We start from the raw sequence: 13,209 nt of genomic DNA on the forward strand, positions 1-13,209 counted from the left end.
GGCAGGCAACCCTGGCCTCACTCTAGTATTATGTAAGCATCCAAAAATCCCCCTCTTTTTTTTTTTTTTTTTTAAGTCCCAGGAACACGGAGCTTTCTAATCCTGCCCTTGCCTGCGTATTATCTGGGGAGTTGAGTGGGTCAAAACATTTTGAAAATCATAGTTTCAAATATCTAGTTAATGTTTTATACCCTACATTGTTTGAACTTCCTGCTGTGGAGGTGCAAGTCCCATTTTCACATTTCCCCAAGGCAGCCTCCTTATTTCTAACTTCTTTCATATGAGCAATTTTGCTACTCATGCTTCTTTGAGGTTTTTTAATTTGTTGGGTATTTTTTGTTTTTGATTTTTTTTTTTAAGTTGAAAGCTTTGCTCTGGATCTTAAGTTATGTTTGGCTTTTTCCTCTGGGAAGAAGGACACATTTTTAAAAACACAAACTTGCAGTTGGCATAAAATAGAAACAAATAGAAAATGTTGGCTCCACATGCTATATTCACAAAGTTTTCCAGAGGCAAATGTTATAGCTAATCATTTCCATATTTGCCTGGAAAACAGCCTGAATCTTTGGAGTCTTTACTATTCAGCTCTTTGGTAGGAGATTACATGTAAGCAAAGAGCTCTATCCTTAACAGGGTTAAAATCTGCTTACTTTAATGAAAAGTGTTGTACAGTCTACTTGACCACAGAATGTAAGCTTTTGAGCAACATTGAACTAATTTTAGGTGATGTTTTTCTTCTTGTTTAATTGCCAGGAAAGGACCTCTTTCTCTTTCTCTTTTTTTTTAAGAATCCAACACGCACAAAGAATGTGCTTCTGAATCTCAGAAGTAAATACACGAATATAGCCTAAATCATCACAAAGATGAACATCTCACCACAGCAGTAGTATATGATTGGTCTTAATCTGGTGAGGGCTTCAGAAAGTGACAAAGAGTCTTTATTTTCTTGTCTAATTCCGACCACCCATTCCATCTTTTTGGCATGCAGTATATCTCACTTGTAACAAAATGGAGTTGCGACAATTTGGCATCAAAACAATGAAAAAGAAGAAAGAACTTTAAAATATGCTAGCAGAATGGAATTATCCAATCAGGAAAAGAAAAGGTTGTTTTTGGTTTTGTTTTGTTTTTTTAATTTTTTTTTCCAAGTTTTTATTTATTTTTGGGACAGAGAGAGACAGAGCATGAACGGGGGAGGGGCAGAGGGAGAGGGAGACACAGAATCGGAAACAGGCTCCAGGCTCTGAGCCATCAGCCCAGAGCCTGACGCGGGGCTCGAACTCATGGACCGCGAGATCGTGACCTGGCTGAAGTCGGACGCTTAACCGACTGCGCCACCCAGGCGCCCCGAAAAGGTTGTTTTTTTAAAGGAAGGAAATTAACAAAATGCTAAGGGTAAAATGTGAAAGTCAGCTATAATTTAAGTTATAGTGTTTTTACTCAAAACTCTGTAACTAAGTATTCTTGAGACGATCTCTTGACGGTGACCACCTACTTCAACCACCCCTTACACAGCTTCCTGGATGTTGAAACTGTAGTGAGGTCCATACTGCCAAATTCTCTAAAAGTGTGTACAAATCAGCCTAGATGAGACCCAGTGGATATTAATTTATTCTACCTTCAAGTAGTTTAAGAAACAAATACTACTTTTTGGCGACAGACTGGTAGTTATGTTTGCTTCAAAGGTCAAAGAAATATCCTGGCAAAAAGAATGTGGGGATAAAAGGAATAGCAGAAGCTTGCGATTTTTAGCAAAAGCACCTAAGAATGCATGGACTGTTGGAAATTTCAGTGGGCTAGTAAAAAATCTGCTGAAACTGGGAGGTTATAAGAATCTAACAGGAAGATTACTATTTTGAATTCATCTCCAGATGTTCAGGATGATTTATAATGCTGTAAGTCAAGATAACCCATATTATATTATTTGCTTGAGGTTCTATTTCTACTTTAATTTAGCTTCATAGGAGAGATAAGTTCTCTTATTCTGTCAGATAAGGCTATAAATTCCACTTAAATACGCTATGATCGATTGAACATATATAATTTTTTAAGTGTTTGCACAAAAATCAGAAATGAGAAACCAAATCCCTATTTTATTTCTTTTTTATTTTCATGATCATGTCAAGGAGTCAGATAAAATTAAATACTAGAAAAGGAAATAAGGCTTTCCTAATATCTACTGGAAGATATACAAGATGCAATTTTAAAAAGCTGATTATCTACACCATGTGTTTATCTATTTCCATTGGTATTGAGTAATCTTATCCAGAGGCTCCTATGGGGGAAAAAAAAAGCATATAACAAATGTTACATTACCTTGTTTTGCAAACAGACTGTTCGGAGATTTTTAATGATGGGTATAAGCGCAGTGGATTTTACAAAATCAAACCTCTCCAGAGCCCAACAGAATTCTCTGTTTACTGTGACATGTCTGATGGAGGAGGATGGACTGTAATTCAGAGACGATCTGATGGCAGTGAGAACTTTAACAGGTGTGCTAATTATGATGCAAGGATTTATTTGGAGTAGCATGTGTGAGATTTGTAACAAGTAAAGCGTTTTTATTATATCCTGAGATCTATAATTAGAATTTCACTCTTTCCAAATAAGAATACTGAAAGTGCATTTGCTAATCAAAAAAAAAATATTGGGGGGGTAATTGGGGAGGGTGGTGGGCACCTTAGTTACTACTGCAAAGGTCCTTTTGGGTTCTGCTAAAATCAGCTTTCATTTCAAATTTTTTAGAGGCTGGAATGACTATGAAAATGGCTTTGGAAATTTTGTTCAAGAAAATGGCGAATATTGGCTGGGTAATAAAAATATTCACTTATTGACCACACAAGGTAAGGTTTGTCTGATATCAAATTCACTTGAAGTATAGTTAAAACACACACACACACAGACACACACGCACACACACACACACACACACACACACACACACACACTAAAGGGGCACCTGGGTGGCTCAGTCAGTTGAGCTTCAGACTTCTGCTCAGGTCATGATTTCATGGTTCGTGGGTTTGAGCCCCACTTTAGGCTTTGTACTGTGACAGCTCAGAGCCTGGAGCCTGCTTCAGATTCTCTGTCTTCCTCTGTCTCTGCCCTTCCCTACCCCCATCCCCTCCTCTCTCAAAAATAAATAAGCATTAAAAATAAAAATAAAAAACACGTTAAAATGTTTTCTACTAAACCATAGACAATGGAATGAATTCAGTAAGTGCTGTGTTTTGCAGATGCCAATGATCCCTTTCGAGCAACAATCCCCTTTATAAAATGTGGCCACTTAAAACTAGGACTAGAGGCAACGAAACTAGATCTGGGCTGAGGTGGGAGAGTTCTCAACTATTTATTTTCAATTTATGGAAAGGAAATGTAGTGTCCTAATCCTTCTTTTTTTAATGCCTCAAATTCCTCAAAATAGCCATACTGGGTCAACTATCTATTGCCATAATAAGTGTGTAACAAGCTACTTCAAGATTTACTGGCTTAAAGCCACACTCATTTATTATTCCTCACAAATCTACAAGTTGGCTGAGCGTTTTGCTCATCAGGTCTGTGTTCTGCTGATCTTGGCTGGGCTTGCTCATGGGTGTGTGACCAGCTTCCGGGTCTGCTGGGAATTTAAGGGGGAAAGAAGTAGACTCAGTGGAAGGAGTTAAAAGTCGCATTGCAAACGCTGAGGCAAAGAATTGGGCACTTGGGGCTGTTTTATACAGTCAAATACCCTAATAAATATCCTGTCTCCATCCCCATCAACTTTTAATTTGAAAAATTTCAAAGATACAGCAAAACGGAAAGAAGATTCAACCTACCACCTGGATTCTACACTACCATTTGCTGGGTTTTTTTTTTTTTTAATTGTTTTCATTACATACCTATCCATCCATCAAGCCATTTTATTTTATTTTATTGATATATTTCAAATTGCAGACATCTATACATTTCCTGCTATGTACCAGTGCATGTGTGTCTTCTCCTAGAGTTCAGTATTTGTCTAAAATATCATTTGACGAATTTTCTCAGCTTCTCTTTGCCATGTTCATTTACTCCAACTCATTGCCTTCCTTGCCTCAATTGTAAGTCTGAGATCGTAGTCAGCCCCATTCGGGTCTGATTTAGAATGTTTCATAAAAGACAATTGTATTGCTTAACAAAGCATGCTATATCACACTGGCAATGCATTAAACATAAAAGCAAGGGTTTGCTTGTTTCATTCAAGTTAGGGAAAGTGACTGGTGTTTTTATATTCACAATTCATAAGTAGGATTATAATTATAGGGATCTTTGAGACACCAGAATAATATCCATAGAAGATGAATAATCTTAGAACCCTGCTTGTCCTTCTTGTGATCAATGCTATCTAAATTTATATAAGATTTCCCTTCCCTCAATGTATTTATTTTATTTTATTTTGAGTATTTTATGATATATATAACATTTATCATAGTGCCTTTTTTGCACATTAATATTTATCGGGTTTCCTATCAAAACTATGAAAACTCCACGAAGTAACCCTTAGCTCCTTGCAAATATACAAAGTTCAAATTAGTCGTTAAATTATTATTAAATGCTCATTCACCCAGATGCACTTTGCCAACACATCTGCTTCCCTTTCGTGTTTTAATGGGTACTCGGGCTGCTACTCTCATGACAGCAAAAATGTATTTATCAGTTCTAGGTTTCACAACCACATTCCACATCATCCCAAGGAAAAGCATGCCTTTGTCCCTGCATTCTTTAATTGTGAGCGCACCTAAGGCTAGTGAATTTCCCCTGAAAATAGCTTTATCTCCATTACATAAATTTTGACTGCAAGTGTTTGCAATAATATTAATTTAGGAACAGTCTATAATTCCCTTTTTATTTATTTATTGTCCATAAAGATATTTAGATGGTTACCTGAAACATTGAGACTGACTTTATAGCTCTTCCATAATGCAAGGTATTTAACTTAGCCTGCCGTACTGTTCTCATCCACTTGACAGTCTTGGCTCACATAACCATTACTGCCCTTCCATCAGATTAGAGGGGCCTCTTCCAAAATTCCACCTTAGAGAGCTCCATGGGGGGCAGGGCCTGTGGTACTAAAGCACCAAGGTCACTGGAAGCCTACACTCCTCCCACGCTCAGTAAGGGGCAAGCTGGCATTTCCTGCCCAAACAACCCTGAGCTTGTTTCCAAAACCTGTTCATGCCTCTTCTTCATCTAGCCCCCTTGAGAAGATGGTGTTACTGGTGTGCACATCGCTGAGCCTGAGGGGAGGTAAAGCAACAACTTTAAGTGTGGGTGTAAACAGAGCTTGGATGTGCAGCCTAGAAAGTGCACAAACGTGGTCGAGGTCCTTTTTGTGTGCATGATGGAGACAGAGATAGGGATAGGAAGAGAGGAGGCTGACCACAGATAAGACCTGGGTGATGGGGCCAGAGGGTCTCTCTCCCTGGGCCTCCATGTTCTGGCTTGGATCCCAAGGAGACTAAGACCGTAAGTTCAAACCTGATCTTCTAGGTCATTGTGAAATTTTATTTATCGAAGTAGGAGGATAGAACATATATTATCTAACAGTTTGTTTGACTTATAATTTTCTGGTTCCTGACTCTTCAAAAAAGAGAAAGAGTAATAACTATGATTCACAAATGATGGGACAATGGAGAAAAGAAGATGGCTTGATGCGACCAACTAGTTATTATTTACTTTTAAGATTAACATTCTTACTGAAAGTAAGAAAAAGAAGATAAATGTTTAAACTTCTTAGAACTTCTCTTCTTTCATTGTTAGGCTTCTTAATGTATTAGCTAAATAATAACTTAGTTTCTGTTGTTCTTTGTCAAGTGAATTGTACTAGACTTGACCTATGATAAATCTAGTAGAAATTTTCCACCTTCAATATTATGTTCCTAGCTCTTTTCAAGCAAAATACACAATGAAATGTTCATGTTGTAAATACAATAGAGCCACTGTTTATTCTTTGAATACGGAATGATAGCAGAAGGAAACAGTTTAAGTAAAATAGAGCTATGAATTATTTTTAAAATTCAATAAATCAATGTCATCTCACACCTCAGAAATATCCTATTAATTCTTGTTGTTTTTTTTTTTTTCAGGAGACTACACTTTAAAAATTGACCTTGCAGATTTTGAAAAAAATAGCCGTTATGCACAGTATAAACTTTTTAAAGTTGGAGATGAAAAGGTAGTAAAATTTTCAAATACGTAACATTATGAATTAATGTGTAAAATATAAACCCTGAAGTCAGTGGAAACAAAAATACACGATAGAACCTGTCTTTTGCTTATTAAATAAACATATTATTAACTAACATTAATTATTAAATTATCATATTACGGTGACAACTGATAGTGGAACTTGCCTCTTTGTCTTTAGAATTCCTATGAGTTGAATATCGGTGAATATTCTGGAACAGCTGGAGACTCCCTTACAGGGAATTTTAATCCTGAGGTGCAATGGTGGGCTAGTCACCAAAGAATGAAATTCAGCACACGGGACAGAGATAATGACAACTACGAAGGGAATTGTGCAGAAGAAGATCAGTCTGGCTGGTGGTTTAACAGGTTTGACATTTTATAAACACTATTGTAATGGCGTTGATGATATCTCACTGGTGGGCATTAATTATAACATGAGGTAATGTTGTCTTCTTTGTAGTACTGGTATTATTATGTAATCACACTTACTAGAATTCTTCAGTGATGAAGTATTTTTGAGGATTTGTTCATTGTGTGCATTAATAAAGCTTGAAAGGTGTTACAGAAATAAATCAAATTACTACTTCTGCAAAGATTGTTTGCAGCCTGAACTATGGGTGAGTTATCATAAATAGTTGGCCACAGATTGACATGAAAGAATAGGGAGCATTTATCATAAGAGAAATATTTTCAGTGTTCTAATAACCAGTTTGGTCTTTACCTTCTCTTATCACGTGATGGCCATGTTATTTTTGTAAATTTTTCTATGTAATACTACTTTTAAATCACAGTGACTTCCACTGAGCTCCTCTCAGTGCAGAAATTTCCTCTACAGTATTCCTGACACTTAATTCCACCCTCTGCTTGAACACTTCAGTGTTACTTTATCAGCTAGCTCACTCTGGGTTTTTTTATCGTACTAAGTTTTTCCTTTTATTCATCTGGATTCTGCCTTCTTATACTTCACCAGATTTTCTTCTCAGTAGTTAAAGAGCAATTGTAATTCCTTTTCAACATAGTGCTGCAGGCAGTGGATGAGAAGACATTTATTGTATTCCTCAATATTTTCTCTCCTCTAGGCCAGATATGCTTGACTCATTGAACTGTTCTCCACCCAAGATGGTTTCCAGACAGCTCCATTTGTTGTAATTACAAAGTTTAGGCAAGAATGGAAACTTCATACTGTCTCCCTTACAAATAACCTGATGCGTCTGCTGTCTGCAAAGCAGATGTGCCCCAACTGTTAGGCAGTGCATGAGTTTTGAACGTCTTCTTTTCTTGTTAGAAAACAAACACTACTTCAAAATGTCTGGACATTTAAATTTTCCATTATAGAATCTTTAGTGAGTATTCCTGGAGTGTCAGATTTTCCAAATTATTGAAGACTATTCATTTAAGTTCCAAATCCAAATTTTAACCTTTTTTCTTCTTACATAAGTACTTACAAAGCATTTTAGAATCCTGTCTTATGAAGTAGAGGTATATCAGGCATATGTTAACTTTCCTGAAAATCATGGGAGTCCTCCCTGTGAGCACTCGGTGATTGCAAGGTGCTGGTTTTAGAGTTGTAGATTCTGTGGGGACACAGCTAGTTGTGGGTAGTGTGGTGGGTCAAGTTGAAACTCAGTGGTTGTAAAATCATTATTTTCTCTGGATTTTGCTTTTGTTTTTTACTTTGTGTCACTTTATAAAACTTTGGTCACTTGAAAAGGAACTAGAGCACATACATCAGTGAGAGAGAACAGAGAAACAAAGGTATCATCCCTACTTAACAAACCAAAGGTGATGATAGCCTTTTCCCTAGTGGTTTTCTTGTTCTCTTAAAATGCCATCTTTGTCACTCTCTCTTCCTCCTCCTTTTACTTCCCCTGTCCTTCTAAGTTAGCATTATGTAAAAATTATCAGCATTATATAAAACTGACACATAATTCACTAAGTTGCAAGCATCCCTTAATGTTTGATTTTGAACAGAAGCGCATATACAGAAAAAACAATCATATCAGTTAATATTACCATGTACCTACCTAGTTGACTTGGCTTGGATTGCGTCTAAATGACAGCTGGCACACATATTAACACAGGCAAATAAATAATTTACTTGACTTTCGATATCAGGGTTCAGAGATGACAAAGAAAGGTAGCTACTGAGCTAGAGCTGCCTAAGAACTCATCATTATCCGTGAAGTCAAATGAGATGATATGTCTGTAGAGGTGGAAAATCAGTAAAGTTAGAGAAAAAGTCAATTGTTCTGGAAGCTTGGTGCTACGTCTACATGTCTCCTTTTCTTGTAGTTTAATCCTATCATTTTCTTCCTCCTTATCCTTTTTTTTTTTAATCCTATAGTTCTTCTAACTTACATGAAGTGTTGGCCCTTCATAATTATTACTCACTTACAAAACGTTCTTTCTCCACATGGCAAAGTGGTCACTGAGTGTTGATGTGTTCTCTGCTCTGCATTTGCAAATGCATTCACCAACAGAGCCCCAACCATCTCCCAGTGTGGTTGCAAGTCCTGTTCCAGAAACTGAAAGATGCTGGACAATTGGTCTCAGAATAGCTAAGAGGTGGGGCACCTGGCTGGCTTAGTCAGTTAGAGCATGTGACTTTTAATCTCAGGGTCGTGAGTTTGAGCTTCACATTGGGTGCGGAGCCTACTTTAAAAAATAAAAAGAGGGGTGCCTGGGTGGCTCTGTTGGTTAAGCGTCCAACTCTTGATTTTGGCTCCGGTCATGATCTCGTGGTGCGTGAGCTCAAGCCCTACATCAGGCTCAGTGCTGACAGCACAGATGTCTCTAGGAAAACAGAGATGGGCCAAAATATATATTCCAGAGGCTAAGTTTAGAGTATTTTCTTTTCTAACATTACCTTTCAGGTAATTTTAAAAACACAGTAGGCTTTAACATTTGCAGAATCAGCATACATAGTTTCAGATTTAAATTAGGAGATTGTCAGGATGGTCGGCAGGAGCAAATCACTAAGCTGGTAAGTGGACCAAGCCAACCATTCAGCATCTATGGGTAAATTATATGCTTTTTTGATTCAATAGTTTGGGTACTTTCCATAGAGTTTTCAGAACCATGCCTTGCAAATGTTCTCCTTATATCCTAATGTCTGCCATCTTTTCGTTGGTTAATCAATAAAGAAATATGTAGTGACTCATTGCTAACAGTACACAGAAAATTATCACATACGCCTAGCTATCCATATCAGGGACAAAATTTACAGATTTTAAAGGAGGAAGTGTGACATTTTTAAAATGTATGATTAGCTAACCCACTTATCTAGATTGGAAAAATAGAGGCTAAAAAATTAACTCAGCAACTTGGACAAATGATTATTGGTCAATTGCTGGGAAAACTTTAAATGGTGGTTTAGGTTTTGTTTGCTTACCCTTGAGGTTAAAATAATGGATATGTTGGCAATTTTTAAAAGAGGGGGGAGGGAGTCTGCAGCACGAAAGCTAAATCTTGGCAGCAAAAAGGTGAACACGTAAGTGCAAATTATCCAGGGAAGCTGGTTACACAGCGCCATGCCACACCCTGTTTCCTTAAATCATACCACTCTTGCAAAGGCCAAAGGTTACAAGGTCATGTTTTCGTTTGCTTGCTTATTTGTTTAAAAGCTATTAAGACCAGAAATGCTTCTTTTACAGTACACGACAGGTGACCTGGGCCATATCCTGAGTTTTGTTAGGGCACACAAACCCATCAGTTAAACCCATCTGACGTAGAAACCTCCCGCCTTCTGGAAACTAATAAACATTCCCTTGTTGGGTTGCCTGGGTGGTTCAGTCTGTTGAGCATCTGACTTTGGCTCAGGCCATGATCTTGTTCGGGTTTGTGAGTTTGAGCCCGCATCGCGCTCACTGCTGCGGACACAGAGCCCGCTTGGGGTCTCGTGTTCCCCTCTCTCTCTGGCCCTCACTTGCGCTCGCGCTCTCTCTCTCTCGAAAATAAATAAAACCTTAAAAGCACATAAGTAGATAGATACTCCCTTGTCTGAAAAATGGCAGAAATCATAGTCAAACGCTTTTATCGAAAAGGCTTAGGAAGGAGCTTTCTAGTCTCATTGTTTTGTGTTTATTTTCTCTTCCCACTAGGTGTCACTCTGCAAACCTGAATGGCTTATACCACAAGGGCCCCTACGCTGCTAAAACGGACAATGGGGTTGTGTGGCTCACCTGGCATGGATGGTGGTATTCTCTGAAGTCTGTGGTTATGAAAATTAGGCCAGATGATTTTATTCCAAATAGTGTTTGATTTTCCCTGTTGGGCTTTCTTTCTGCAATTCGTCTCGCTTTAAAGTGCTTTGGAAAATTGGACCTCTGAACATATACACACACACGTAGATGGCAACTGTTACGTGTGCTACTTTTCATTCCTACTGACCTTTATTACTTATTGCGCTTTCAGCACAGCAAATACGTGAGTCCTTCAAATAAATACAGATTATTGAATTCCTGCATGCAGAAGTTTACGATAAGCGTTTACGCTAAACAAAAAATACAACATGCAGAAAACGTACCAGTTTAGGCAATAACACGAGCATAAGTACATAATAAATTAAGTATGAACGCCGTTGAAAAACACATAAAAAAACAATAAAAAAATAGATTGGTAAATCGACTATATAGACAATAAATATTATGAATTAGGACGTGAACTCAAGTCTCTGCTACCGAGCTGGAACTCAGAGATACAATTTAGGATCTCAATCGCTATATGACAGTATCCTATATTTTTAAGCTGTTGGTATAGGTTAAACACTTCTTTCAGAAGCCACATTTTAATTCTTATACCAATCCTGTGAGGTATTATCATCCCCATGTAACACACCTGGAAGTTTGTGGCTCTGAGATTTTGTGACTGCTCAAAGTTACAAAGCTAATACGTACAAGGACTCAAATTCAAATTCAGATACCAATTCCGATATGAAATCCGATGTTTTGCTACCATGCTAGGGCCTTTTTCTTTTTTTTTTTTAATGTTTACTTATTTTTGAGAGCGAGTGTGAGCAGGGGAAGGGCAGAGAGAGAGAGGGAGACACAGAATCCGAAGCAAGCTCCAGGCTCTGAGCTGTCAGCACAGAGCCCGCCACGGGGCTTGAACTCACAAACCGTGAGATCATGACCTGAGCTGAAGTCGGACGCTCAACCGACTGAGCCACCTGGATGCCCCTACCATGCTACAGCTTCTTGTGGATAGAACTTGAATAGGTGAGGTGGAGGGAGAGAACTTTTCAAGTGAGAGTAAAAGTAAGAGTTAAGGCAAGATATTCTAAAAAATATTCGAGTACCAACTATCAGGCACAGAGGATATAGTTCAAGCCCAAATGAAGCTCTTTCTTTTTTTATAAAGACATGCACTAAACATATAATCAAAACATTATAATTTTAAAATCTGATAAGCATGAGGGAATAATATGTTCCTGGGGAATGTATAGCAGGGACCTGACCTGGCTTGGGGGAAGAGGATCAAAAACCTTCCTGGAAGAACTTTTTGAGCTGAGATTTTTTTAACTGGTGTAGGCGGGAGATCTTTGTAAACCTTTGTGTAAAGTATGCAAAGTAGGAAAGTGCAAAGAAACAAAAAAAAGGTTAGAGAAGCAATATAGCATAGGGATCCTTAAGTCCTTAAACCAAGAATTCTGCCACTGGATAGCTGTGTGAACTTGGGTAGGCTACTTAATTTCTCCGAGCCTCAGCTGTCTTATCTGTAAAATGATTGTGAGAGTACCTGCCTCACAGGGTTAGGCTGAGGATTACACAAGCATTTCAAATGATGCCTTGTGCAGAGTAAGCAATGAATAAGAACTGTGTGATTATTAGTGAAGTAGGCATTAAGGGATAATACTAACAGATGTCTTGAAATAATAGGTCACATAAAGATGTTAAAGTTAGTTGTGCTTTATCCTCTAAGCGCTGCTTCCGAAGCAAGGCTTCTCAACCTTTAATGCCACACAAATTACCTGGGGTCTTGTTTAAATACAGATTTCAATTTGGGACTGGGCCCCAAGGTTTTTGTTTGTAAACAAGTTTCCAGATGATACAGATGTTGCTGGTCTAGGGATCACACTTTGAAAGCAACAATGTAGGAAACTGAGTTCTATGGGATGGTAATAATACAGGAAACACAAGGGCTTCTTGCTCAAATGAGTTTGGGAGATGACCACAGATGATCTGTGCAAAATTAAACAGATTTCTTCTTTTTTAAAATGTTTACTTATTTTTGAGAGAGAGAGAGAGAGAGAATGGAGAATGAGTGACGGAGGGGCAGGGAGAGAGGGAGACAGAATCCAAAGCAGGCCCATACACTGGCAAGGTCAGCACAAAGCCCAAAGTGGGGCTCGACCTTACGACCTGAGCTGAAGGCGGACACTCAACGATCTGAGCCACCTAAGCACCCCGATTTCTTCTTTTTAATATTCTATTGTGCATTCTGAAGTTCTAAGAGGGACATATGGTATGTTGCACTTTTATATCTAGTTAGGAGGATGGTCAGCTGCAAGGTGTAAATCACCTGATTACTCCAGTTGGAACAAATAGAGATTTGTGCACCTTAAGAACTCAGAAGGCAGAACGTTGCCGGCCTACGTGCAGTGTGAGAGCTGCTATCTCTGCAATTCACTTTGCTTCTCGCTGCTTCAAGTCCACGTCAAAAACAGGAAGAAGGGTGAAGGGTCAACAGACTCCAATTTATACCGTATTGGTCAGAATTGTGTTACATGGTCACTCCATCTGGAAGTAAGATCATGAAAGAGAATGTTTACAGTCTTTAGAACATGCAGGAAGAGAAGTATCTGCCAGGGCTCCTGGCTGTTCATTTTTTAATGCAGTCTCGTGGGAACAGTGTTCCATATGCCACACTTTGGGAAGGTATAAATATGGGGCACCAGTGACAATTTTAAATATGGGTATTATTTGCTCAAGTAGTAGCCTGAAGACTTCACACAATTAGGAGATCAAAAGAAGAAAAGCTTTTAAAGGAGGGGGGGGAAAAACC

At 38.3% G+C, this 13,209-nt stretch overlaps 1 protein-coding gene across 3 annotated transcripts in view; it reads left to right on the plus strand.

Moving 5' to 3' along the window:
* FGL1 (fibrinogen like 1) overlaps positions 1-10,664 on the plus strand; it is a 54,447-nt gene extending 43,783 nt beyond the window's left edge. For all 3 annotated transcript variants that reach the window (XM_011281397.4, XM_019828300.3, XM_019828299.3), the window contains 5 exons: positions 2,333-2,492; positions 2,746-2,843; positions 6,105-6,193; positions 6,386-6,573; positions 10,308-10,664. In XM_011281397.4, the coding sequence (XP_011279699.1) occupies positions 2,333-2,492; positions 2,746-2,843; positions 6,105-6,193; positions 6,386-6,573; positions 10,308-10,467 (695 nt within the window). In that variant the 3' untranslated portion in view covers positions 10,468-10,664. The remainder of the gene's footprint in view (positions 1-2,332; positions 2,493-2,745; positions 2,844-6,104; positions 6,194-6,385; positions 6,574-10,307) is intronic.
* Positions 10,665-13,209: the final 2,545 nt, after the last annotated feature.

The sequence above is a fragment of the Felis catus genome, chromosome B1 (genome assembly GCF_018350175.1).
Source record: "Felis catus isolate Fca126 chromosome B1, F.catus_Fca126_mat1.0, whole genome shotgun sequence".
NCBI classification, from domain to species: Eukaryota; Metazoa; Chordata; class Mammalia; order Carnivora; family Felidae; genus Felis; species Felis catus.